This window comes from Sciurus carolinensis, chromosome 3 (genome assembly GCF_902686445.1).
Source record: "Sciurus carolinensis chromosome 3, mSciCar1.2, whole genome shotgun sequence".
NCBI lineage: Eukaryota > Metazoa > Chordata > Mammalia > Rodentia > Sciuridae > Sciurus > Sciurus carolinensis.
Window position 1 is genome coordinate 13,918,949 of NC_062215.1, and position 27,926 is coordinate 13,946,874.

At 38.1% G+C, this 27,926-nt stretch overlaps 1 protein-coding gene across 1 annotated transcript in view; it reads left to right on the top strand.

The window, feature by feature from the left end:
* The window catches only part of Bptf (bromodomain PHD finger transcription factor), a 135,573-nt gene extending 108,295 nt beyond the window's left edge, over nt 1–27,278 (top strand). Inside the window, 11 exon segments of the mRNA XM_047546629.1 lie at nt 302–305; nt 724–929; nt 5,079–5,310; nt 6,007–6,935; nt 8,237–8,319; nt 8,591–8,816; nt 14,139–14,470; nt 18,495–18,687; nt 19,558–19,642; nt 22,712–22,898; nt 26,938–27,278. Of these exon segments, the coding sequence (XP_047402585.1) occupies nt 302–305; nt 724–929; nt 5,079–5,310; nt 6,007–6,935; nt 8,237–8,319; nt 8,591–8,816; nt 14,139–14,470; nt 18,495–18,687; nt 19,558–19,642; nt 22,712–22,898; nt 26,938–26,974 (2,514 nt within the window). The 3' untranslated portion in view covers nt 26,975–27,278.
* The last annotated feature ends 648 nt before the right edge of the window (nt 27,279–27,926 follow it).

The window sequence follows — 27,926 nt, forward strand, 5'->3', positions numbered from 1 at the left end:
AAACTTCAAAAATCTGATGTCATTTACTAGTAATGAATCTGTAAATGTCAAAATAGCTACCAAATAATTATCTTTAACAACAGGGGGGAAATTCCACTCTCCTATTTCTTCTAGTTTTACCAAATTAAACAAGAAATTTGTAGAAAACTATAGAGCCATTTCAGTTAAATGCATTCATTCAATGAACTTTTATTGAACAATTACAATGAAAGCATTCTTTGAAGACTTTTCCCTAGTTTTGAGGACATAAAATGGTACTTACCCTCATGGTTCTCCTAGCTATGTCAAGTAACTGTTAGAGCCAGGCGCACACCTGCAATCCCAGCTACTCTAGAGGCAGAGGCAGAGAATTTCAAGGTCAGACCAGCCTGGGCAACTGAACAAGACCCTGTCTGTAAATAAAAAGAAACAAAAAGGGCTGGGTGATAGAATGCCCCTTGTTTTAATCACCAGTACTGCCAAGGGAAAAGTAGGAGAAGATTATATTTAGAAAAATGAGAAATAATAGAAATAAAAACCAACCTTATAAATGTCTTATTTTTACATGTTCTCTTTTGTCTTCCCTGCTGTCATTTTGGCTTTTATCGAAGAATATTATTTTCATACTCTAGTACTTCAGATAGCAGAAACTGGAAAATGTTTGCTGCTAAAGTGTTGAATTATTTGAATTCAAGATAATGCTAAGGGCACGTGAGCATCTGGGATATTTTGCTGTTTGTGCAGGCACTCCCCAACAAGTGGTGACTCAGATCATCAGAGGTCAGCCTGTTTCCACTGCAATTTCTGCCCCAAGCACAGCTTCCTCAACACCTGGGCAGAAAGGAACATCAACTGCAAATCTACAGTCTCCAACTCCACAGTCCCCTCGTCCCCAGCAAGGGCAGGTGAAGCTTACCATGGCTCAGCTCACTCAGTTAACTCAGGGCCACGTAAGTAATTTAACTTTAGAGGTGATCTTATTTATTCTTGGTATAAGTTTGAAAACATGCCCTTAATTTTGATAAGTTAAAAAATGTACTTATTTTAAGAAGGATTTTTCCTAGAGTACCAACAAGAGTGCTTAACCAGGTGCCATGGTACACACCTGTAATCCCAGCTCTGTGAGAAGTTAAGGCAGGAAGATCACAAGTTCAAGGCCAGCCTTAGCAACTTAGCAAGACCCTATCTCAAAAAAAAAAAAAAAAAAAAAAAGTAAATGCTGGGCATGTAACTCAGTGGTAAAGCACCATTAGGTTCAATCCCTAGTACTGAAAAAGAAAGAAAGAAAGAAAAACAAAAAAAGAAGTGTACTTCTTATAATACAAGATACAATAAACCCCACTATGGAGTCCCTAGGTGGGGAGGTATACTAGTGAAATGGATGGATAACCCTTTTACCTGCCAAAGGTTTATTAGTTGTCCAGTTTCCATGGGAAAACCAAATTTTGAGCACATTAAACTGGTTCCTTGGAAGATACAATATTGTAATCAGGTCATTGTTTTTGGTGGCGGGGGAGAGGAGTGGGGGTGGAGTGGTACCAGGGATTGAACTCTGGGACACTCGATCACTGAGCTACACCTCCAGCCCTATTTTGTATTTTATTCGGAGACAGGGTCTCACTGAGTTGCTTAGTGCCTCACCATTGCTGAGGCTGGCTTTGAACTCGAGATCCTCCTGCCTCATCCTTCCAAGCTGCTGGGATTACAGGTATGCACCACTGTCCCCAGCAAGTCATCCAATATTGATCAATAGATTAAATGCAGTTTCCATCAAAATCCCAAGAGATTTTTTTTAAAAAAGAATCAGCACTAGCTGATTTTTAAGATTTAAATGAAAGCACAAAGGATCAAAAATAATTATGATGCTATTGAAGAATGGGAGAATTCGCCTTGTGATATCTTGATATCCATATTAACTATAGTCCTTCACCAATTCATAAATCGAGTTACCAAGGCAGGGATAAAGAGACTTAACAGAACAGTAGAATACAGAATGTAATCTCCACCTATGTGGACACTTGTTATACCACAGAGGTCACTTTACAAATCACTGAGGTAAGGAAAGATTTTTGAGTAAATGGTGTTAGGCCAACTGACTGTGCGTGTGTGTGTGTGTGTTATGTATATAATATGTATATTATATATAATGTGTAACCACAGAATTGGGCTACTCCCTTATTCTGTGAATAAACTTGATTCCAAGAAGATGGAAGTCCTAACCATGAAAGATAAGATACAAGAAGGTATCTTTCATAGCTTTCTTTATTTGATTTAGTTTGATTTATTGCAGTACTGGAGATTGAACCCAGGGCTTCATGCAACTTATGCAAGTATTCTACTACCAGGCCACATCCCCAGCCCTATAACTTTCTCTAAACCCACAGAGACCCTCACTGTAAAGGAAAACATTTAATAAATTCAACTTTCTAAAAATAAGAGCTGAGCATGATGATGTACACCTGTAATCCCAGCAACTTGGGAGGTTGAGGCAGGAGGATTTCGAGTTCAAACCCAACCTCAGAACTTAGAGAGACCGTGTCTGTAATAAAATATAAAAAAGGACTGGGGATGTGGCTCAGTGGTTAAGCGCTCCTGAGTTCAATCCCTGGTACCAAACCAGCCCCCTCCCAATCCCAAAATGGAAAAATAGGTCAGTAGAAAAAAGAATAAACAAACTTGATAAGGAAAGAGGAAATTCACATGCGTAAAATTTTTTAAAACTGATGAACTTTATTAATGATGAAGGAAATGCACATTAAGACTATATGCCTAAGATGGGTCTAAAGTTAAATGTTCAGCAGAACCAAGAATTAACAAAGCAGTGGAGCTCAGTGGACTCTGGCACGGTTCATTGGAGTGTCATTTAGTTTAGCCATTTTGGAAAAAAAAATCTAGATGTTAGCTAGTACAGTTAAAGATGTGCATTTTCCAGGCCATAGTAGTTCTGCTATTTATGTCCCTATGGAAATCCTTGTTCCTGTGAGCTCCAGAATACATGGATATAATATCTATCGCAGCATTATATGTAATACCCTCCTGTCAATCTATAGATAAATCGTATATTCCTACAAAAATTAAAGTGAACACATTGCAACTACTCAGAAATGCATAGATGACTCTCACAAATATTGAGTTAAAGATGGAAGTAACAAATACAGGGGCTGGGGATATAGCTCAGTTGGTAGAGTGCTTGCCTTGCAAGCACAAGGCCCTGGGTTCAAATCCCCAGCACTGCAAAAAAAATAAATAAATAAATATATATACATATATACATATGTATGTATATATACATATATATACATATGTATGTATGTGTCTATATATGAAATTCAGAAATGGGCAACACTAAGCTATACTGCATAGGGTACAGAGCTGCTTTATTCTACCTGGAATGGGAACCATTTCCATTGTATTATTCATGAAGCATGTTCTTGAAGTCATGAACTGCTATAGTCCTATAAAGACCTCATTAGGAACACTCCAAGAAGATAAGTGTTTTCAACAAATGCAGGTAGTGGTTACCTCTAGGGGTAAGGGAGAGAATTGAGATCAGGGCGCATTACAGGGGTCTTCCTGAATACGCACAACAATGGCTAGAGGGGTGGTTTTATAGATGTTTACTTTATAATTATTCTTTAAGTTATACTTGGTCTTCTGTATATTTTTGAGCTTGCCCAAAATATATAAATTTTAGGCCAGGTGCATTAGCACATACCTGTAATCCCAGTGGCTAGGCTTGAGAAAGCTGAGGCAGGAGGATCACAAGTTGGAGGCCAAACTTAGCAATTTAGTGAGACCCTGTCTCTAATTAAAAAATAAAAGGGGGGCTGGGGTTGTGGCTCAGTGGTAGATTGCTTGCCCAGCATGTGTGAGGCATTGGGTTCAATCCTTAGCACCACATAAAAATAAACACATAAAATAAAGCCATGCTGTCCATCTATAACTATAAAAATTTTAAAAATAAAAATAAAAATAAAGAAATAAAAGGACTGGAGATGTGGCTCAGTAGTTAAGCACCTCTGTGATCAATCCCCAGGACCAAGGGGGGAATATCTATGTATATAGGGAGATTTCTTTTTCCTGCTTGAAAAGCAAGAGTAAATAAGCTTTGAGAGATTAATGAGTATAGTGAGCTCAGTACATAGACTTTGTGGCATCAGTTTTGTCCACTGGGAATTTATGGGATTATTTTTTACTTTCGCTTTCTAATTCTTTGCCATGTTCCTGGCAGTCAAAGTTTGCTAGATTAAGGTTGCTAGGTTCTTCTTTTTTTCTTTTTTATTGTTGTTGTAGATGGAAAGAATACTTTTTTTTTTTATTTTTATGTGGTGCTGCTGAGGATCGAACCTAGTGCCTCACATATGCTAGGCAAGTGCTTTGCTGCTGAGCCACAGCCCCAGTCCCCAAGGTTGCTAGGTTCTTGACAGAAGAGGCAGTACATCCATAGTTTTTGGTTCCTTGTTCTCATTTGGATAACTGCTCAGACATTTGTGACCCTTCTTATTTGGGGTTTGCAACTGATACCCGGAACCCTAAGATTTTTGTACTTGTGTACACATAGACACTCAAACACACTGTAGGTAAAAATTTGATACACATTGAAAAAAGCAAAACTCAGTAGACCTGGGTTTCTCATTTTATCTCACCTTTAACTTGGGCTGGGGACTTGACCTTTCTAACCTGACCATTGTATCAGATGAGGTATTATATGTGAAGGTACTTTGAAAATTATGAATTAATATGAGTGTCAGGTGATTTAAATTCAAAATTTTATTGAGACCATACTTACTCACTCCAGTGCCTTATCTTATAGATGGGGAAGCTGGATCTGGAGGATTGATGTTGCTTATAGATAGATATCTGACTGTCCATTTGAAGTGCTTGAACTGGAATTCTGGATTGTTCATGTTTTTTCCACCAAACAATCCAAATATCCTTATTTGAGCTTATCTAAATTCTTGGAGATGACATTCCTTAGATATTCAAATATGTTTTTCCATTATGATGAGGGATCTTCACAACATAGAAATGATGTAGTAAAAATGCTTTACAGATTGATATTTTGAACACTGTTTACATGCTGTGTGTTTTTTCCACAGGGTGGCAATCAAGGTTTGACCGTGGTAATTCAAGGACAAGGTCAAACTACTGGACAGTTGCAGTTAATACCTCAAGGGGTGACTATACTCCCAGGTCCAGGACAGCAGCTCATGCAAGCTGCAATGCCAAATGGTACAGTTCAGCGGTTCCTCTTTACCCCATTGGCAACAACAGCCACGGCAGCCAGTACCACCACCACCACCACCACTACGGTGTCCAGTGCCGCAACAGGTAGAACTCTGGGCTTCCTGAGAAGGCCATGTGTTATTACCACTTGTTGCTGGGCTGATGGGGATGAGAGGATTGATACTTGCCCTTAGCAGGTCAATCTTCAAGCCAGTGAGCTAAGTAGTTGACATAGCCTCAGAACATTTCAGTGCTTTGATGGTTTGTTCTTATAGACTTCCTGTCTATACTACCCTTTGCTCCCATTAAAAAACAAACATACCCACAAACAGAAAGGGACAAAATAACAGGTATCATGATAACTGTGCCCACGCTTCCTCTTTATTGAGCCTTGTAGGTACTGAAGGCTGTCACAGAGGTGATCTCAGGAAGGGTACCTATATCCAGTTCAGATTCTGTAATTGCAGGGCACTATCATTAACTGCCACCACCCATAGGACAAATGTGAGACTTGGTACTACCCTGGCTCAGAAGACTTCGTTGATTTCCAGAGGCTGCATCTCGCTTTGGAAGCCAGCACTCTGGAAAGTTAGAAAAGTTAAGAGGCCGCCAAGAAGCAGGTCTCCCTCTCCCAGTTCAGGAGAGTCCTAACGTGAGCATGTCTAAGTGGACCTCTTCAAAGATTGAAGTCTTTGTACCAAAATCTAGAATTATCAACTTTAGGAAATCCCTTTCACATTTGTCTTTAACCACAACCATATGTTCTAGAAGAATAGAAATGCTTTGTCTTTTTTTTCACAGGTTCAGGTGAACAAAAACAGAGTAAATCATCACCCCAGACACAGGTGCAACAAGCTAAAACCCTGCCACCAGCTCAGTCATCGAGTGTGAGTCCTGCAGAAGCCCAGCCACAGACTGCTCAGCCTTCAGCACAGCCCCAGCCCCAGCCCCAGCCCCCGCCCCCACCCCCAACCCCAACTCAGCCTGAAGTTCAGACTCAGCCTGAAGTTCAGACCCAAACAACTGTTGCATCCCATGTCCCTTCTGAAGCACAACCCACCCAAGCACAGTCATCCAAACCCCAAGTTGCAGCACAGTGCCAGCCTCAAACTAATGCCCAAGGACAGTCTCCTGTTCGTGTCCAAAGTCCACCACAGACTCGAATACGTCCGTCAACTCCATCCCAAGTGTCTCCTGGACAGCAATCCCAGGTTCAGACTACAACCTCACAACCGATTCCAATTCAACCACATACATCTCTTCAGATTCCTTCCCAAGGCCAGCCACAATCACAACCCCAGGTACAGTCTTCAACTCAAACTCTTTCGTCAGGACAAACGTTAAATCAAGTTACTGTTTCATCCCCATCCCGTCCTCAGCTACAAATACAGCAGCCACAGCCCCAAGTCATTGCTGTGCCTCAGCTGCAACAACAAGTCCAGGTTTTCTCTCAGATCCAGTCACAGGTTGTGGCTCAGATACAGGCTCAGCAAGGTGGTGTGCCCCAGCAAATCAAACTCCAGTTACCTATTCAAATTCAGCAAAGCAGTGCTGTGCAGACTCACCAGATTCAGAATGTGGTTACAGTGCAGGCAGCCAGTGTGCAAGAGCAGTTGCAAAGGGTTCAGCAACTCAGGGATCAGCAGCAAAAGAAGAAGCAGCAACAGATAGAAATTAAGCGTGAACACACCCTCCAAGCTTCTAACCAAAGTGAAATCATTCAGAAACAGGTAAAGTTATTAAGTCAAAGCAGCATGTTCAGTAGCTTGAAATATTGTGCTGTGCAGTAGACTTAGTGTTTGGTGGTATTAGGTTTCCTAAAGGAGACAAAATCATTGGTGTTCAAATAGAAGCAGCACTGGGTGGACCAAAGGCAGTGAATAACTGCAATGGTTTGGAACTCTTTCCTTGGCTCTAGAGTCAGTGCCTATGAGAAACTTCCTATATTTTGGGAGAACTAGGAGGGGAAGAAGAATTCTGAGTTAAAATATCATTAATACAAAACTTGAAAATTTAAGCCTTAAAGCTACTTCAGGCATTATAGTAATTCATTGAAGTTATTTACAGTTGTCATTCCTTAGTTTACATAGAGACTATACAAATTGTAGAGAGATTAAATTCTTTTGCATTTCTAGCCACACCTTTGTAAAAAATGTTTTGAATACTGTTCCATAGCTTAAATAAAAAGTGGCACCATGTAAAGACATCTGGTACTAGCATTTTAGTAAAGCAAGGCAATTTAGATGATTTAGAATTATTCCACTAAAATGCAGTCACACATACAGCATCCTGTAACATTACTGGAGAAAACTTTGCTTTTCGCCTACAGTGCACTCTATTTAGCATGAGGCAGGAATTTGAGTGTGGATTCCAAGTGTTACCAAGTCATGAAACTCTCTTAACCCTGAGCTATCTCATTAAAACTCCTTTCTTTGCAGCCACAGAGGATTATTAAATGATTAAATGAGGTCATGTATGTGATTTTAAAGATGTAAGGTAATATTCCTATAAAAATGAAGTTATGTAATTTGTTTATATGTCTTTAGTACAGCTCTCGGTACTCTGTGATCTTCAAATTGAAATTTTTTCTAGTATCTTTCTTCCTAATCTTTATATAAGTGGGGGGTTGGAACACAATTCTTTAAAATATATGCCTGGGAAGGAAGCATAATGTTAAAAATATGGCCTTTGGGGCATGATAATTGGGTGAAAATTCTGGCTTTATTACTTATTATTTAATCTCATACTACTTGGTTAATTTCTTTATGTTTCAAAATTTATTTACTTATGAAATTATAGCTATGGTCAGTGTTGTTATAAGGAATAAAAAAAGTATTGTCAAGTGCCTACCTTAACATGATACCCCACATGTAGCCCTTCTGGTAACTGTTAATTTTACTTGTGTTAACGATATAAAATTCTTTGCATTTTTTGGAAAACGTGTGCTCTGATTTCTACTGCTGTTGTCTGTGAAGTAACTAACCTGTGGTCATTATAAAATGTGCATTTTTGGATTTGTTCTGTTCTAAAGGTGGTGATGAAGCATAATGCTGTAATAGAACATTTAAAACAGAAAAAGACCATGACTCCAGCTGAAAGAGAAGAGAATCAAAGGTAGGGAGAAACACAGGGCCTCCTTCCGTGTCGGTCTCTTCTCTTTAGCCTGTATGTGCACCAGAATTCTGATTTTGTATTTGTCTTGATTGAAGTTCATTAACTGAGAAGACTTGGCACTAATAGTTGCTCTTATTGGGTTTGAGTCACTCTTTGAAGATTTACAGTTGCAGAAAGTTTGCATATCATCTGTAGGGACATAGAAGACTCATGTCTTAAACCTTGCAGATTGAAACACCCAGCATTACATAGGTTGTATATTTTTCTCTAGAATGATTGTCTGTAACCAGGTGATGAAGTATATTTTGGATAAGATAGATAAAGAAGAAAAACAGGCAGCCAAAAAACGGAAGCGTGAGGAGAGCGTGGAACAGAAACGTAGCAAGCAGAATGCTACCAAGCTCTCTGCTCTGCTCTTCAAACACAAAGAGCAACTCAAAGCCGAAATCCTGAAAAAGAGAGCGCTCCTAGACAAAGATCTGCAAATCGAAGTGCAGGTAAGAGGGTGTATCTTTTACTTCTGTCAGTATTTAGTGTCTCAGGTTATTCTTTTTTGCCTTGAATTTCTGATTAAGCCTAAAATGTTAGCTTTATTTTCTCGAATTTACAGTTGTGCGTATGGTGTACATAGAGTAAAAAAGGCATACATATCTTTTGAAACAACAGAGCTTTTCTAAGTGTATTTTTATACCATATTCTCTGAACTGGCCACTCTGAGAGATTAATCCACTGATTAATATTTTAGAACTCTGTTGGGAGTAACTTTTATTGTCTGTGACATCATCCTGCCAAAAGTTACCAGGAGCCAAGTCCCACAAGAAAGATCTGACAGTACTGCAAAATAATGTTATAAGTATGAAAAATAAAGTGTGTCTTTTAAAAGACAGATTTTCCCCTAACTTATAACTATTTCTGAAAATGTTGCTAATCTACTACTTTCTTGGGGGATTTATTGGAAAATGGAAGAAGGTATTTGAATACTTGCGCATATTGACACAGCTGTTTCCTCCCTCTCGTTGCACTCTCATGACGGGGGGAGCAGTCATGCATGACTTTTTTAAAGACAGTAGGTGATTGAAAACTTCTCATAAAATGTCTTGTACAGGGGCTGGGGTTGTAGCTCAGTGGTGGAGTGCTTGCCTCACATGTGTGAGGCACTGGGTTCCATCCTCAGCACCACATAAATAAATAAAATAAAGGTATTGTGTCCATCTACAACTAAAAACAAAATTTTTTTTTAAAATGTCTTTTACAGTTTTAGGTGAGAAATACAAAGAAAATATCAACCAGACCAGTGGGCAACATTACATAACTACAGTACTGGAGATCTTCCCACTGAAGTCAGAAACCAGGCAACAGTGCCAACGGGCATCATTATTAGTTAGCATCTTGGGAAGTTCTGCCTAATGTGTTAGGCCAAGAGAAAGAAATAAGAGGCAAAAATTGAAAGAAAGAAGACAAAATCGTTATTATGTGTGATGTGATTATTACATTGAAACCCCAAGTTTCTTAAATCTTTTTTTTTTTTTTTTTTTTTTTTCTTTTTCTTTTTCTTTTTTCATACTGGTGATTGAACCCAGGGGTCTGTACCACTGAGTTATGCCCCAGGCACCACCACCCCCTTGTGAGGCAGTATCTCTCTCATTAAATTGCCTAGGCTGGCATTGAACTTAAGATCCTCCTCCTGGCTCAACCTCCCAAGAGGCTAGAACTACAGGTGTGTGCCTCTGTACTTGGCTGAGAAAATGATTTAAATTTATGAGAAAATTCAGCAAAGCATTCAACTACAATTAAACATTGAAACTGTGACCATTGTCAGTGTGTCATGCATAAAAGTGCCATTTCACAGTAGCAAAAGAAAATTTAAAATACTGCCCTCCTACCTTATAGATTAAGATACTCTTCATATAGATCAAGAATTTAAATGTATAAAAGAAAATCACAGGGCTGGGGATTTATATAGCTCAGATGGTAGAGTGTCTGTCTTGCAAGCAAAAAGCTCTGGGTTCAAACCCCAGCACTGAAAAAAAAAAAACAAAAAAAAAAAAAAATCACAAAAATACTACAAGAAAATTGTCATTTTAATGAGGAGGGAAGATCACTACTAAACCTTGGAAAAACAAGTTGTAAGTGTTGTAAGAAGGAAAAATACTGTAAACAGTATTAAAAATTATAACAAATAAGAAAAAAATAGTTTCTGTGTACAACAGAATTGGTATTCCAAAAGTTCATAGCACTCATGTCAATAAGAGAAAGATAAACAATGTGGTAGAAAGTCTAGTTCCTGGTAAACATAAACAAAGATACTCAGCATAAGTACTAATGAAAGAGAAAACACCATTTTTTAGAGAAAATACTATTTCTAAACCACATTTCATCAGTGCGTGTCTAAAATGTAGATGTCATCTAATCCATAATTTAACTTCTAGAAATTCATCTAAATCATCTGGACAAGAGATTTGTCTAAGAGGTTTGTCTGGACAGGGTCATTCGTTAAAGTGTTAATAACAACAAAAATTTATAATCACTCTCAGGTCTGCAAAGTGGAGATTGGTAATCAACCTTTCTCAGCAAGAACAGTATGACACTTTGACTAGGCTAGTTTTTATACTGTTGGAAGTTTAGTATCTTCAACCCTGGGTACCAAATGCTTGTAGCATCCCCCTTATTTTAACTACTGAAAAGGTGGCCCAGCCCCCTCCACCTATATTCTAAACACTCTCTAGGCTGTTTGAGGACCATCCCCAGTTGAGAACAACTAGTCTCTGCACAAAGTAGAATTACATTTTAACAAAACAGTAAGGGATTGGTATTTGTTTATTAATCTTGAGAAATTATCAGTGGTAAATGCTCAAACAAAAAATATAGGTTATAAAATAGTATATGTAGTGTGATGTTGATTCATTCAACAAATATTGAAATTTAAGTTGCAGCTGGGTGTGGTGGTGCATGTCTGTAATCCCAGCGAGTTTGGAGGCTGAGGCAGGAGGATCTTAGATTTAAAGCCAGCCTTGACAATTTAGCGAGGCCCTAAGCAATTTAGCGAGACCCTGTCTCAGAATTTTTTAAAAAACTTGGAGATGTAACTCAGTGGCAAAGTGACCCTAGGTTCAATCCCTGGTACCACCAAAAAAAGTGGGGGGGAGGGGACTTTATTTTCTACAGCAATCGTACATTTGTGCAGAAGGTACAGAGAATTTCCTTATGAGTCCCTACAACCCCCATACAGTCACCCTTATTATTAATATCTTGCATTAGTGTGGTACTTTTGTTACAACTGATGAGCCAGTATTGACCAAAGTCATTGTTTACATTGTTTCACTCTGTGTTCTATTATAAACTTGTATAAATGTATGTTTTCTGTCCTCCATTACAGTATTATACAGAATAGTTCTGCTGTCCTACAAATCTTTGCTTTGTCTTTTTATCCCTCTGCCTTTCTCCCTGCCTTTTTCTTTTTTAGTTGAGATGGACATAATACCTTTATTTTTATGTGATTCTAAGGATAGAATCCAGTGCCTCACAAGCACCAGTGCTAGGCAAGCACCCTACCACTGAGCTACAACTCCAGCCCCTGCTTGTATTTTTGATAAAATATTTCTTGTTTGTCTTTTGACACATATTTATTTAGCTCTTTGAGTATGGTAGACACATGTAAATTTTGTCAATTTACTTTATAAAATTAATTTCATTTGTAGTACATTCAGGTTCTGCTATTGATTTTGTTGGTTGCCTTTTTTCACATTCTGTGTTTTCATTTTTTGGCATTTGAGTGTTGCAAGCTCATCTTGATGGGAGTTGGATTTTTGCTTCCTCTCTTGAAGCCCAGTGTTGCTCAGCCAACCTTAGCTTCCAGTAGGAAGCCTGTTCACAGCCTCCAGTCCCAGGAGGCTTTTCTTGGGCCTGTCCCCTGCTGTGGGTTGGCTGCCACTTTCTGGTTCTGAACCTAGAGCCCAGCAGGCCTGCAGTGTTATCCCTGCTTAGTTTTGTGTCCCCATTCCAGAGAATTATTTATATTTTATTCAGGCATATCTTCTCTCTTTGCTCTTTGTAATATTTTGTTGCTGTGTGTATATAAGTTCAGAAAATTAAACTCAAGTACATTCTTTCTGTCTTTTTAAATATAAAAGGTCTGTTGAGTTAGTCACACCACTAACCTTCTCACTTCCAGACTGTCTCTAGGCTCTTACAGAGATAATGGATTCGTTAAGTAAGGCATTCAGGTTTGTTTGATAGAATTTTTCTGATGTATGTTAGCTTCCCAAAGTACTAACATCATGATTATTACTAAGGTACCTTAGGGCATGGTGGCAGAGGTGAAAGGTACAGGGTAAACTGCTGTGTTGTTTTTCCCAGATTCATGGACCTTTTCTTCAGACAAATCCTTGAAACGAACTTCCTCCCTCCCTTATCTTTTCATAGACCTCTCTTTTCATGATGTCTCTGCTTTATTTTTTCATATTTTGTTTGTTTATTTGAATGGTACTGAGGATTTAACCTAGGGGCACTTATACAACTGATCTACTCCCCCAACCCTTTCTATTTTTTACTTTTGAGACAGGGTATCCCTAAGTTGCTAAGCTTGGCCTCGAACTTTGAATCCTTCTGCCTCAGCCTCCTGAGTTAGTGGGATTGCAGGTGTGCACACCGCACATGGCTAAGTGTCTGCTTTAAAATCTGTGTAACTCCTGTAGGTCCAGGAATTCATTTAAATTACCAGTTAGAGCAGCTTCTTTTGTTCATTTTGCTATGGGGAAGCTATTCTGTGTCTTTAGAATTTAAGCAAAACTACTATAATAGCGAAAATGGGATCAGAAGTAGTGAACAGTGTACTCAGTTATTCCATCATATGAATGAGAGATTCAAAAGTCTCCCCCTTTGTAAACCTTTAATACCTAGAATAACTTCAAATGTTTATTAGTATTTTTAAAAGAATAATTCTTCTCAGTATAACTCTAAGATCAGTGGGATAGTTTTCTTTTTTTAAGGGGGAGGGGATTATTTAGAAGCCTGTAGAAAATTCTTCGAAGGAAATGGGAGCTATAAATGGTTGACCTGAACGCCTAAAAATTTTTGGAAGGAAATTAACAATGATTAAAAAAACATGTTTGGTATTTTGATTTATTGTGGAAGTTTATAAATACCTCAGATTTTAAGAGATTCTCTTGTTCATGGCGGTGGTTATTTGCACTGTGTTCATAGTTGTTGATCGCAGTGGTTTTTCTCAGGAGTAACCCAGTTTTCTTTACTCACTATTTCCAAGAGTAAGTTGAAGTTCTGGAGAGCAGAGTTCTGTCTAAGGAGTATTTCATGTGAAAAAGTCAGATTTTAACTTAACGGCAAAACTCATACTGAGAAAACCATGTGTTTTGGTGCTAGCTGCCCCCAGTCTTGATTGAGGGCTGATCTGTCTCATTCACTTTGTACTGGTCAGAATGCATTTGAGTCTCATGTTCAGTCCACGTCCTGTCTCCCTGTAAGGACAAGAATGCGAACAGCTACAAAAGCAGTACCCTAAGCAACCACTGAAATAACCCGGACAGGACAAGGGCTGTCTGGCAGGGGTGTTCTTTCTAGGCATTTGCTCATCTTTCTCTCTGATCTCCCTCAAAGAGATCTAATAGTTTCTTCATTTTCTATTTCTGATTGTTTTAATTGGGCTTAAGATATAGCAATAAAACTCTTAGAATTACTGAAACTCTCTCATCAGACCGAAATTGAACTATGGCAGGAAGCGGGGGTCATGTAGCCCCACCTGGCCAGGTCGTGCTGGTACGTATTTCTAATGATCCTCTTACATTGTCTTTAATTGACAACAGGAAGAGCTCAGGAGAGATCTGAAAATGAAGAAGGAGAAGGACCTGGTGCAGGCGGTGCAGGCCAGTGCAGTGGCAGCACCCTCTCCCCCAGCATCCGTGGCCACAGCCCCCCCACCCCCTCCACCCTCACCTCCTGCAGCGCCCCCTCCCCAGCACTTGGCCCTCCTCCCCACGCCCCCACTGCCTGCAGCTTCCCAGAAAAGGAAGCGGGAAGAGGAGAAAGACTCCAGCTCAAAGTCCAAGAAGAAGAAAATGATTTCTACTACCTCAAAGGAAACGAAGAAGGACACAAAGCTTTACTGTATTTGTAAAACGCCTTATGATGAATCTAAGTGAGTAGATTTTTTAACTCTAGTTCATATTCTTTAAAGTTTTAGCTGTTAAATTATCAGTTTTGAAGAAAATGTGTATATTGGTAACAGTATAAGCAAAAATCATCCATTGGGAGGATAATAATGTTATATCTCTGATCTTGAGTATGGTGTTCTTAACACTTGTAAAGTAAAATTTGCCATTTCACATAGTTACAAGTCTTGTGTCCTTCGTTATATTCTTTTCTGTCAAAAGCAAGCTTTCTGTTGCTCCTTTGCTTCCTCCTGTTCTCTCTGAATTAACTCCAAATCCATCAGTAATCTTCTGGAGGAAGTGTATTACCATTGATGCCCAGAACCAAGATGGTCCTTTCTAGGGTCTCCAAATCCTAGAATCCATCTGAATGAGACTGGTTCAAGAGGCTTCAAATTTGAGTGATTCCCTTTTTTATTGTTTTGTTTTAAGCAATTCTTTTTTGTATTGAAATCCTGCAACTTAATATTTTTTGTCAAAGTTTCAAACATCTTAATGAGAACAAAAATCAGAAAATTTTATAACATAAAATTATCTTTTAAAACTGATCACGGTGGTACTTGCCTGCACCCAGCACTCAGGAGGCTGAGGTGGGAAAATCCCTTGAGTCCTTGAGTTCAAGACCAGCCTGGGCAAAGGAGACCCTGTCTCGGGGGGAAGGGGGGGGATTTTCTTTTACCCATTCCTCAAGTATAAGACTCAAAAATTTAATAACCTTGGCAGCTGGAAGCTGTTTTTGACAGTTGTGACTTGTATTTGGTGATATAAATAAGACTTTAGAAACAGTAATCCATAAATGTAGTTTCTTTTCTTTTTTTTTTTTGTCATTACTATCATTAAATATTTAATTTTTATTTTGAACATTCAAGCATAAGTCAGTTTTTAAAGCCGCAATTAATCACAATATTTTTTTTACAGTGCCAAAAAGTCTGTGCTTTTAAAAAAATGATCATTTAGAATTAGAATGTTGACATGAAACATTCTAACATTAATGGGGTGCATGACCACTACGTAGGATAGATAGCTGTCTCTTAATGATGTCTGAGTGGCAGTGTTGTGGCTGCTCCCGCGCTGCAGGGCTGCACTATCATCTGTCTGCAAACGCTAGACAAACACTTTTTGTGTTGAATTAAACACAGATCAGTTTAGGCAGCTTCACTTTTCATTGTCTTACATTAGAAATTATACATAGCATAAAGAGTGGAACCCTGTTAACTGATTTGTCCCTCAGTTTGGTATAAGTGTGCCTCACTTTAAGCAAGACCTACTAAATGATTCCTTAAACAAATCAGAACATGAGTTACTTTCTTTATAAAAAGATCTGCTTGTGGAATTTCTTTAAATAATAAGGGTTCTTTGGCCTGTTAAAAGTATTCAAATCATAGAAATTCATTTCATACACAACTTTTTTGGAATATCTGAGTTGCATAAAATGAGGTGCACATGTATGTGTGCTCATTCTACTGAGATTGCCTCATTATTTTGTGGATATTTCATATTTTTCAGTTTGTCATCATTAACATTTCAAGTATTCCCGGTTCATTCATTCCCTGTTCTAGTTGGAATGAGTATTTTTTTAGGAGTATTTCCTAATCTCTCGTACCAAACCATCCTGGTTTGAGAATCTAGTGAAAGTGACTAAAAATTGAAATTCAAGCCGGGCATGGTGGTGCATGGCCTGTAATCCCAGCTACTCAGGAGTCTGAGGCAAGACAGTGGCAATTTATAGAACAGCCTGACAATTTAGCCAGACCTTGTCTCAAAATAAAACATTAAAAGAGCTGGGGAGGTAGCTCAGTGGTAAAGCACCCCTGGGTTCAGTCCCTGTTACTGGAAAGAAAGTTGGAATTCAAGTCCTGCTCTTACTCGGAGAACACACAGCCTACCACACTGAAGAGGCAATGTAGAGAAATGCCTCAGAAGATTCTCCACCTGTGACAGGGAATATCATGTGACTAACCTCATAGTTCAAAAGAAAACATTGGTAACAGGATAAACCACGTAACTATGTGTTATTCCCTCATATTTGTGAAGCAGGTCAGTTTGAAGCCTGAGGACCCATTTCCATTCTTCCAGGTGGATTTACCAAGAAATGTCTTGGTAGAAAGAAGGTGTCAGTGGTGTCGGCAAGGCCAGTCTGAGTCTCTGTGACTCACATTGACTGACTTTGACTCGGCGTGGTTTCAGCAGAGGGCCTGTCAACACTTTGTTAGAGACACTTTGATGTTTGTCATTAGGGTGCCTAATCACAAACTCCTTGAGGTTGCGTACCATTACATACCTGCACAGCCTCACCTTGCCAATGCTACAGAACCTCTTGGGGTTCCACAGAACTGTTTTACATCGTTCTCCCCGCCGTGTGTCCCCATTTGAGTTGAAGCAGTTCCTTCAGCACTCCTTACCAGTTAGCTCTCCACATTGTCACATACATGGTATGAACTGCAGAACTGGCCCATGTCATGCTCCTTTATGAAAGGTTAGATTAAATGCCAATGTTTATGTAGGAAACTTGGTAGAAAGTGAATTACTACATGTACCTTTTTAGTTTTCTTCTTCATATCATGTTTTGACCATTTATCTTCTGCACCTGGCTGACCTTGCATGTTCCTTGTAGTGTAACTTCTACTTGGTGTTTGCGCTTTCTGCTTTGTTTTCAAATTTAAATTGTGAGATACATTTTCAAACCTATCTAAGAAATAGCCCTGATATTGAAATGGCTTTTGTGGAATAGGTTTGACAGATGTAAGTCTTCGATTCTTTGGCTTTGGTTTTTGTGCCTGTTATAGTTTTACACACATTCATTAAGAGGAAGACATTACCATCAGTGTGTTGTTTATTTTTTCAAATTCCAGTATGTTTTTTAAAGACCCATATTTCACTAAACAGTGTGTTTGTTGAAATTGATGTGAGTGACCTTATGTTTCCACATTTGATACAGTGTCAGATGCTGTAGTTTGCTAGGGTTAGCATGGTTGGATTCAGGGTATTTAGCTGACTTACTGCAGAAAGTTATCCTGTAAGAAAAGTGAATCAGGGCCGGGAAGACAGATTTAAGTACCATGCAGCTCAAAATGACAATTACATTGTCATTTTCATTGTGAATACTTTTAGGTTCTATATTGGCTGTGATCTTTGTACTAACTGGTATCATGGAGAATGTGTTGGCATCACAGAAAAGGAGGCTAAGAAAATGGATGTGTACATCTGTAATGATTGTAAACGGGCACAAGAGGGCAGCAGTGAGGAATTGTACTGTATCTGCAGAACACCTTATGATGAGTCACAGTGAGTTCTGATAAGACCATCATATTTAATAATTTAGGAAGCCAAATTGCTCTGACTGGTTACTTATTTATTTTTAAATAAAAAGCAAGATATTTTTCTGCATATATTATACACTTACAATACAAATTCCTTTCCAATTTTTTTTCTCTTTTTCCCTCTTTACCTCCCCTTCGAAATTTATGTTGCTTCATAGTGAATGCTTGAGATGCTTTGGGAAAAATGTGGTTTAATGGCAGTTTTGATTCTTTAATATGTAACATAGAAATTAATGAGATTAAAATAGCCTGATTTGTTTGGACTTTATCAGTGTTTGAAATGGTGCTTTATTGTAGGTTAGAAAACTGCTAATTTGGGTACAAGCTCTGAGACTCTGTTATTAGCTTATAGGATTCTGAACTCCCATTTGATATGGTACTAGTTGAAAGATTTCTGGCTTTATTTTGTTTTGAACTTTAAAATCAATGAAATGTTTTATATTTTTCTTCAGATTGGTTCTCCAATATTACACAGTTCTCTTAAACTTTTACTGCTTGTTCTTAACATCAAAAATACTAAATTAACACGTTGGAATGTCAATCTCAAGAGTTTTTAAACAACCATAATACTAAAATTATACCCCAGAGTTTAGCAAATTCTCTCTTGCATGTTTTATTGTTTTTAAAAGTAAATTATAACCAATGTTATCCCATGTGTTTTGGACTCACATTTCCATTTCGGATCTTGCAGATTTTATATTGGCTGTGATCGGTGTCAGAATTGGTACCATGGGCGCTGTGTTGGCATCTTGCAAAGTGAGGCAGAGCTCATTGATGAGTATGTCTGTCCACAGTGCCAGTCGACAGAGGATGCCATGACAGTGCTCACGCCACTCACCGAGAAAGATTATGAGGGCTTGAAAAGGGTGCTGCGTTCCTTACAGGTGAGAAGCCACTGTGCCCAGCTTGGGAAAATGAAACCAACCTGCCTGATTTTGGAAACATTTCTAGGGTTTGAACTTTTGATCTTCCAATTCGTGGCTGTTTGCTGACTCCCAGCTCTTGGAGTGAAGAGCCTGATAAGCGAGGGGCTTCCCATGTCCACATCCCACCTCAGCTGTCGTTTAGCTAACACTCTGAGTTAAAACAGCTCACTTGTTTTTGACTTAAATTCTGTTCTTAAAATTTTATCTCATGGCCATAGGTCAGGAAGAATTTGATTAAATTTTAGTTATTCTTTTGTTTAAAAAAAAAAAAGTGAGGGGATCTACGTGGTTTACAAGATTAGGGAGTATTAGAGAAGTATGCAAGACACAGAGCAGCAGACTGAAACTTTTCTTCTGTTGTAATCAGAATCACAGAAATGGGAGGAGCTGAAAGGAGAACCAGAGACTCGATAGTGGTTGAATGTTGTTTAACATCACATCTTTGCCACCTCATTACCCGGCAGTGGTAACCATTCAACACTTTGAACCCATCCACACCAGCTTTACAGAAGTGATTGCATGCCAGCTTCACTCAGTTGGCAGGTCATTCACGCAGAAACCAGAGCACAGATGTCGTGACTCCTAAGCCAGTGCTCCTCCCCCCACACCAAGGTCCTCAGACCAACCTTTTGAGAGCCATAATTGTAGAGTGCACTCACCTTAGGTAACTTGTAACTAGAGCAGAAATCATCTAGTATTAATAATTTCATCTCAGATTTAAAGCTGACTTTTAGAATTTAAGGGTTTCTTGGTATGGTAATTCACCTGAGAAACTGAAATAGAATTAGTATTTCTACTGATAGTAATGATACCTGTTTTTTATCATAGGCTCATAAGATGGCCTGGCCTTTCCTTGAACCAGTAGACCCTAATGATGCACCAGATTATTATGGTGTTATTAAGGAGCCTATGGGTAAGTACCTGAGTTGAAGATAAAGTTTTTTCTGGAAGTCTCAATATCCATATAAAATTTTTACATCATGAGGATATCTTGAGCAAGACTGATGGGAGTGTAAATTGGTATGGTCACTCTGAGAGGTAAATTGGGAGTATCTGGTAAAGCTTAAATGTGCTTGCCCCTGAACCCAGCAATTTCATTTCTTAGGTGTCATGTGTGCACAAACAAGTATGTATTCATTGCAACAGTGCTTATAATTCCAAAAGCACTGGAAATGAAATGAATGACCATCAGCAGAGGAGTGACTAAATTAAATGATGTGAGTGGAGTATTACTCAGCTGTATGAAGGATAAATGTCTGACCCTCTCCTCCACGCTGTCACCTCTTCCTCATATTTTCCTGAGAGCAAAGCTGATAGACCTGCAAGAGAATATAGATTCATTTTCCAGAAAAAAATGATAATAAGTAGTAGCTATAACTGACTATATTAAGATGAACAGCTACAAGTGATTATATTAAAAAGTAATGTATTTCTAAAAAAGATTACAAAAATTAAAACAGATAAGAGCTACCAAAGCTGCTAAAGGATTAGTTTCAGCTGATGAAAGAATTGTGCTCCAAAAACCAGCAAAGCATTTTTTAAGTGGGGAGGATTTGTGTGTGGTGGCAACTTAAATGAGGGGACATCATAAAGAAGTAAGGGGACTTGGTTGGAGCTGTCTGATAAACAAGCGGCATCACCTGTTGCTTAATGACGAGGTGCTTAGACAGTTTCGCCATGGCAGGAGCACCGTGTTGCACAAGCTAAAATGACTGACACCCCTGGGAATATGGTCTTACGGAACTACCACCTACGTGGGGCCACAGTTGGCCGAGGCCACTCTGCTGATTACCTTTGTGCTCCTCTTGTGGAAGATCAGAGGAATTAAACATTGAACATATTTCAGGTTCACGTAGTCTTTGAGAAGGAACGAGAGTTGTTTGTTAAAATAAATTAATGAATTCTAATAAAAAATTATACTTATTAATTGTAGAAAATTTAGAGATGGAAAGAGAGACAGGAAATCCTATACAAACATGTTCCTAAGTCAGTCATGTTCAAAACATTGTCAGTGGTATTTTATAGTTTAGTAATTAAATATACCTTAATTTTTTAACCACAATTCTTTTCTTGAAGAACTAGGTTGTTTTTCTGTTCTTTCCCTTTCTCAAAATTTTGTTAATATCATGAAGGTAAACATTGTGTGTACCTCTTCTGTAGATGCAGGAAGATAACATAGATCTCTAATACATGTTGTTAGAGGAAGAAAAATGAACATTACCAAACAGTACCTTGCAGTAAACAGTTGTGTATTTAGAGTATGTGAATGTGTTTAGAAATGCATAGAAAATGTATGGACTGATACAGACTAAATTGAAAGTTGTTTCCTCTGGAGTTAGGAAGGAACTAACAGGAAAAATTAACAGTAGCTTTTTGTTTGTTGGTACTGGGGATCAAACCCAGTGGTGCTTTACCACTGAGCCACGCCCCCAACCCTTTTTATTTTTTTGAGGCAGGGTCTTGAAGTTGTTGAGGCTAGTCTTGAACATGCAGTCCTCCTGCCTCAGCCTCTCAAGTTGCTGGGATTACTGGTGTGTGCAACCTGTAATAAGAGCTATAAATAACCCTTAAGTAACAATGACAGTAATATGGATATCTCAAGAGAAAAATGGGCAAAATACATGAATAGGGAACAAATAGAAAAAAATTCAAACTGGTAGTAAAGACATGAAGAGTTACAGAACCACTTTCATTCTCCTAACAGCAGAAATTAAAATTGTAACATTGGGGTCTGGGGATGTAGCTCAGTGGTAGAGTGCTTGCCTAGCATGTGTGAGGTACTGGGTTCGATTCTCAGAACCACATAAAAAAATTAATCAGTTAAAGGTATTGTGTCCATTTACACCTAAAAAAAAAAAAAAAAAAAGACTTTTTTTTTTTAAATTGTAACATTGGCTCTTTACCAGAGATCATTCAGGATATTACATTTCAGACTATAAATTGGGATTCCCACAACCCCTTCCTCACTTCCCTTACTTTGCTACAGTGATTCTTAGAACTCAAGGAAACATTTATGTTTACTGGTTTATTTTAAAGGATATTACAAGGGATAGAGATGAACATCAACTTAAAAAAATGAATAGGACAAAGTATGGGGAAGTATGGGGCACCATCCTCTGGGAACCTTCACATCCTTGGCTATCTGGATTCTCCTGGAACCTAGTCCTTTTAGATTTTTATGAATGCTTCATTGCATAGGTATCATTGACCAGTGGTGATCAACTTAATTCTTCAGCCCCTTTCCCCTCCCTTGAGGTCACAAGTGGGGGTGAAAGTTCCAGCCCTCTAATCATACCTTGGTGTCTCTGGTGACCAGCTCCCATCCTGAAACTAAATATTATACCTATCTACCACTGTAATGATTTTTGTTGTTTCTGCATCCTGCTTGAACTATTAAAAACCAGTTATTTTTATTCATAACGGCTAATATGTTCCCTTGCATTTATTTTTAGTAATAATTTATATTACTACTGTATGAATGGTAAGTTAGTATCACTTTTTATAAATATAGGGCAGCAATGAAAGGGAATAAAGAAAATATTTAAGTCTAATACAGAATCACAAAATCACTAATACAGAGATTTTGCTCATAATTCTAGATTCCCACTTCTTTCTGTACTGTATGTAATTTTTTACATGTGAAAATTTATTATACTTAGACATGCATAGATCCTGTTGATGTGGTTTCCTTTACCTCAAACCAGCTGAATGAAGAGTTGTTCTGTGTAGTTAATTAAAAGTACAAGAACCTTCTTAACAACAACCAGTTTTTCTATTTTAAAACCCCAGTCAAAAACAAAATTTTGAAAAGATGCTGGTATGTTCTTCATGAATTGCAAAATAGTCTCCAGTGATAAAACAGCTTGGCTCCAGGACTGTTTGAGCAATAAATGTATATTCTAGTTGATCAGAACTGCAGGGCATATTCATATTGGAAAAAACCTTAAAACTTTGAAAATGGTTTCCATTTTATGTTTTGAAGACCTTGCCACCATGGAGGAAAGAGTACAAAGACGATATTATGAAAAGCTGACGGAATTTGTGGCAGATATGACCAAAATTTTTGATAACTGTCGTTACTACAATCCAAGTGACTCCCCTTTTTACCAGTGTGCAGAAGTTCTTGAATCATTCTTTGTACAAAAATTGAAAGGATTCAAGGCTAGCAGGTAAGCACATATGCTCGGGTTCTGAATTAACTCATCTCCTCAAACTCTATACTGTTCCATCCAAGGAATCCATCTAATTTAGTTTATGGTAAATTTGAACCTTAAAGTGAAAAGCTTAAAAAAAAAAAAAAAATCAAGACTCCACATTATACTGTTAGGACAAGTGGACAGGCTCAGCAGTGAGAAATTGCTGGTCTGTTTTTAGTGTGCTTAAAAATTAGAATTTTTAAATTCAAAAGTATTTATCTCATGCTTCCAGAATGCAAGCTGCCACCCTAAGGCCAAGGGGTGTGTGCACAGGTAGGCAGAGCTCTTCTTAACGTTTCCTATAAGGGATTGAAGAAATAGAAATGCCTCTTCTTAAGGGGAAGACCTGAGGGGTGTTCTCCTTGATTGATGTGTGCTTTGTCTTTGAAATCATAAAATGTTCTGTTCTCTGGGTATGTGTTCTGAAGGTAAAACTAGACTTTAAATCCATAGGCCTCTCCTTAAACATCTGATGACATAAAATCATTGAGCAACTTTGTGTGAAAGTCACTTACTGTTACCTTCATGCCCATCTGTTTCTGAACCTCAACTCCTTTCTCAAGCCCATGATTTTCTTCCTTTCCATAGAGACCATGTTTCCTTTCCTATGATAACTGCTACCATTCTATAGAGATTCATTACTTACTATACCCCATTCACCAAGCTGCCAGCTTACTAGTCCCTAGACATTTCAGATTGGTAGACCTTGACTGGGGTTGGGGCCTGGGCATCTATATATTATCTAATGAACTCCTAAGGGATTCTATACCCAGTATTAAAATCAACATTATGAAGCTGGGTGCCTGTAATCCCAGCTACTCAGGAGGCCAAGGCAGGAAGAATCTCAAGCTCAAGGCCAGACTGGGCAACTTAGTGAGACCCTATCTCACACTAAAAAATGGAAAGGTCTAGGGACATAGCTCAGTGGTGGCGCACCCCTGGGTTCAATCTATAGTATCAAAAAAAAAAAAAAAAAAAAAAAAAAACAGATAAAAGAAGTTATCAAGTCTAATATAAATTGTTACTTACTATACCCCATTCACTTTATATCCAAGCAAATCTATTCAGCAAATAATTATTGAGAACCTGCTAATAACCCAGAATTTAGCAGTGAATGAAGTAAAGCCCTTTCCTCTATGGAACTTACATTCTTGAGGTCAGTGGAGAACAACTGGTAAATATCATAAAACAGGAGGACAAATAGAAAAAGATCTATCCTCACTGTAAAATTTCTAAATGCCTAGGATGAAAAAAGCTCTTCTACAGAAGGCAATCTATAAAAAATACTAGCTAGAATGACACCAGACTTTTCTACTACAGTATGGGACTCTAAAAGGTTATGGAGGAATACATCCAAAAGTTTGAAGAAAAATCATTTTCAGCTTAGTTATCTATGTACAGCCAAACAATCAAATGTAGAGGCAGAATAAATACAATTTTAGTTATGTCTTAACAAGTTATTTTAAGATATGTGCATTAGCAGAAATAAGGAAGCAAATCAAAGCAGAGGTTCAAGAATTCTAACCTGGGGTGACATTTGTACAGAAGGCCTGTGTAGCAAGCATCTAATTAGAGCAAGAGAATGGAATTCTCCCAAGACAGGGGTGTATAGGGGAAGAAAATGGTTTTATGTATTAAATTTTAAAAGATGGTGATTAAGCCCAAAAAATGTAAGGAATAAAAAGAAAGTCCATTAGAAACTCCATGAAAAACAAAAAGCTATAGAAGAATGCGTCCTTAGCAAAAAACAAAATGCAACAAAGAAAGATATGCACAGACGATAATACAACTGCTGCATTGCTTTTCAGCTTTTAGAATCAACCTATAGACAAAGCAGAGAAAGATATAATGATTACAGGGAAATAAAACTTGGCTCAATAAGTAGGGTGAGGCCAGGTGCCATGGCACACATCTGTAATCCCGGTGGCTCTGGGCTGAGTCAGGAGGATCACGAGTTCAAAGCCAGCCTCAGCAAAAATGAGGCGCCAAGCCAACTCAGTGAGACCTCTGTCTAAATAAAGTGTGAAATAGGACTGGGGATGTGGCTTAGTGGTTGAGTGCCCCTGAGTTCAATCCCCAGTACACACCGTCCCATCCTGGGGAAAAAAAGGGTGAGGGGCTGGGGTTGTGACTCAGTGGTAGAGCGCTTGCCTAGCACATGTGAGGCACGGGGTTCCATCCTCAGCACCACATAAAAGTAGATAAAAAGTATCATGTCCATCTACAACTAAAAAAAATAAAATTTTTAAAAAGTAGGGTGAGAAAATGGATGAGAAAACTCAGTTCTCTTTTGTCATAGTAGGGTTTAAATAAAATAAAGTTGATAAAGCAAGAAAAAGCAGTGTAAGAAATCTGACTACCCAAAGAGCTAAGAGATGGAAGGACTTGGCCTCAGGGAGCCTGGAGTCAGGCTGAGTGAAGATAGGGCAGAGGAGGATGACTCCTCGTCGCAAGCCTCTGCTCCCGTGCTTTCAGCTTTGTGCCTCATGCAGTTATTCCTCTGATTAAAATTTCTAAAATTGCATTTTTAAATTGAAAGGCTTCAGAAGGCAGAAGCTGGGATATTTGAATCCCACTCTTGCTGCCCAGCTTGCAGGCAGAACCCTGAGGTGAACGGTTGCAGCTGCTGATGGAGAGGAAAGTGCCTAGTGTTCCTGAACCGAGTGGCAAAGCAGAGAAATTGGAGGAAGGAGAGGAGGCTTAGTGGCCGAGTTTGTGCAACAAAAGGGCCACTAGTACTTTTTTTTCTTTTTCCTTTTTTTAATTGTTGTTGTTGTGCTTAGGCTCAAACGCAGGCCTTTGCTCTGTGCACCTACACCACCAGGCTACACCCCAGCCCAAAGGGACCACTTAGGAAGTCTTGTCCCCTAGTTATTTAATGCAGCTTTTTATATACTCAAGTTAACATAATTTTCATTTAAAAATATGGAAACTAGATTGAGACATTTGCTCAGTTCCACTTAAATAAAAAGTTGTATAAAGGCCACTCACTACTGCCTTTTTAGGGAGTTTCTGTTATTGCAAGGTTTGAGGCTGAATGAAACATAAGTAAATTTATCAATCATTGAAACGTGATTTATGCATTTCCAGTATTTCCTTTGCCATTTCCCCATTTTTAATTTATGATCTCCAATATAGTTTGCACATCATTTTCATTACTGCACTTTGTTATATAATTCATCATTTATACCATCCATGTTCTTTCTTTTCTTACAGATTGTGATATCTTTAGTCTGAATTTTTAACTGGAATCAGAACTGGATGTTGGGGTCACTGTTTTATTGTACCACGTGATTACCTAATTCAAAATTGTCCCCCTAAAAGTTGAGATTAGTTAATATAATTTTTTAATGTTAAAAAAAGATGTATAGTGGTAAAAAATTTATTCTAGCAGCCATGTTGAACAATGTATTTAAAAATTGTAAACTCTTGGAATACTGTATTTATCTGCTATTGCAATATAAAGTACTTTGACTTAGTCCTGGTAACTGTACAGTAATTGGTTTACTAACGAAAGTTGTGAATAAAACTGTGAAACTAGAAAGAAGACTTTCTGGACTTTAATAGAAAAATGTGATTTTAATATTACTATTTCTCTTCTTTTAATATAATTTTTCCTTTATATTTCCCAAATCAATGTAAATAGACACACATACACACACACACATACACACAGTGCACACACACTCACACACTCCTTTTTCTATAATGGTAAAGCTTCTGTAAATGTCTCTATTTGTCCCGTTGGCTAAAAATGTTGTAATCTTTATTAGACAAATATATATATTTTTTAAAATATTGGCTTTTTCCAGTGAGCTATCATGTTTAGTGTACAGTGAAAAGTTTTAATATTATAGGTTAAAAATTTAATTGTTCTCTTCTATTTGCTTGCCAAGGATGAGTGAAAGAACATGGCTGCTTCCCCCAGACTGACTGCCTTGGCATCCACGTAACATCATTGTTTCCAAAAATGAAGGGTGCTTAATTGTTCCCTTTTCTCTGTATTCTGTAGGTCTCATAACAACAAACTGCAGTCTACAGCTTCTTAAAGTTCAGCGTGTTAACCTAACATAAAACACAGCAAGAATCTGGTTGTCTGAACTATTTTAAATTAAGGAGCCAGATGTTTTTAGTCAGGTTATCCTGACAAGACTTGACCTAAACTTCATTTTTATTGGTCATAACAGTCCAATTATATTCTTGGCCAATTTTGTCCAACGGTCAAGGGAAAAGCAAAGTCAACGACACCATTATCTTGTCAAGATCAAATGGTTTTACTATTGTGGCAGAAGCGGGAAAACTGTTTATTGAAAAAAAAAAAAAAAAAAAAGAAAAAGAAAGCAAGAAAAAAGATACTATGGGGTCAAGTGTAACTCCATGGAAATGCCACGTCTGCTCTTCAGTGAAGAAGCTGGTTTAGAGTCTCACAGAAAACTTTTGACTGTATTTATTTATTGTTGCAAAAAAGACGCTTTTTTATTGCTGCCCTCATTTGTCAGCTAATTATTTTTTCTTATAAAATCCAGCCCCGGTTCCATGTAATCCATCCTGTATCTTATCATGATTCCTGAAGGTAAAAGTACAAGACGACCTCTAGATGTCTTTTCTTTCTATGAAAGGAGCTGCTATGTACACATGTGCACACACACACAACTGGGAATCAACAATGAGTTTATTATTCATGGTAGACAAACATTAAGCTTGCAGAAAGGTTGGACTGAGTGGTCCTGGACTACAGACTCTGTTGCCTTGAATATACCAGTACAGTTTGTCATTTACTCCGCACCAGGCTAAAATGAGCAAAATCTATTTGAAGGTATCTTGTTTGTAAACATTTGTCAGATTCTAATTTTTTCTTTTTGTATTAAAATTCAACTATGGATGTATATGAAACAAATAAATGGAGATAATTTTTCTCCCACAGACGAAGGTGTCCTTGAATGTGCGCTAATGATTGTCTGTAAGCCTTTGTGGGAGAGGGAGGGCTGCCAGTTGAGAAAG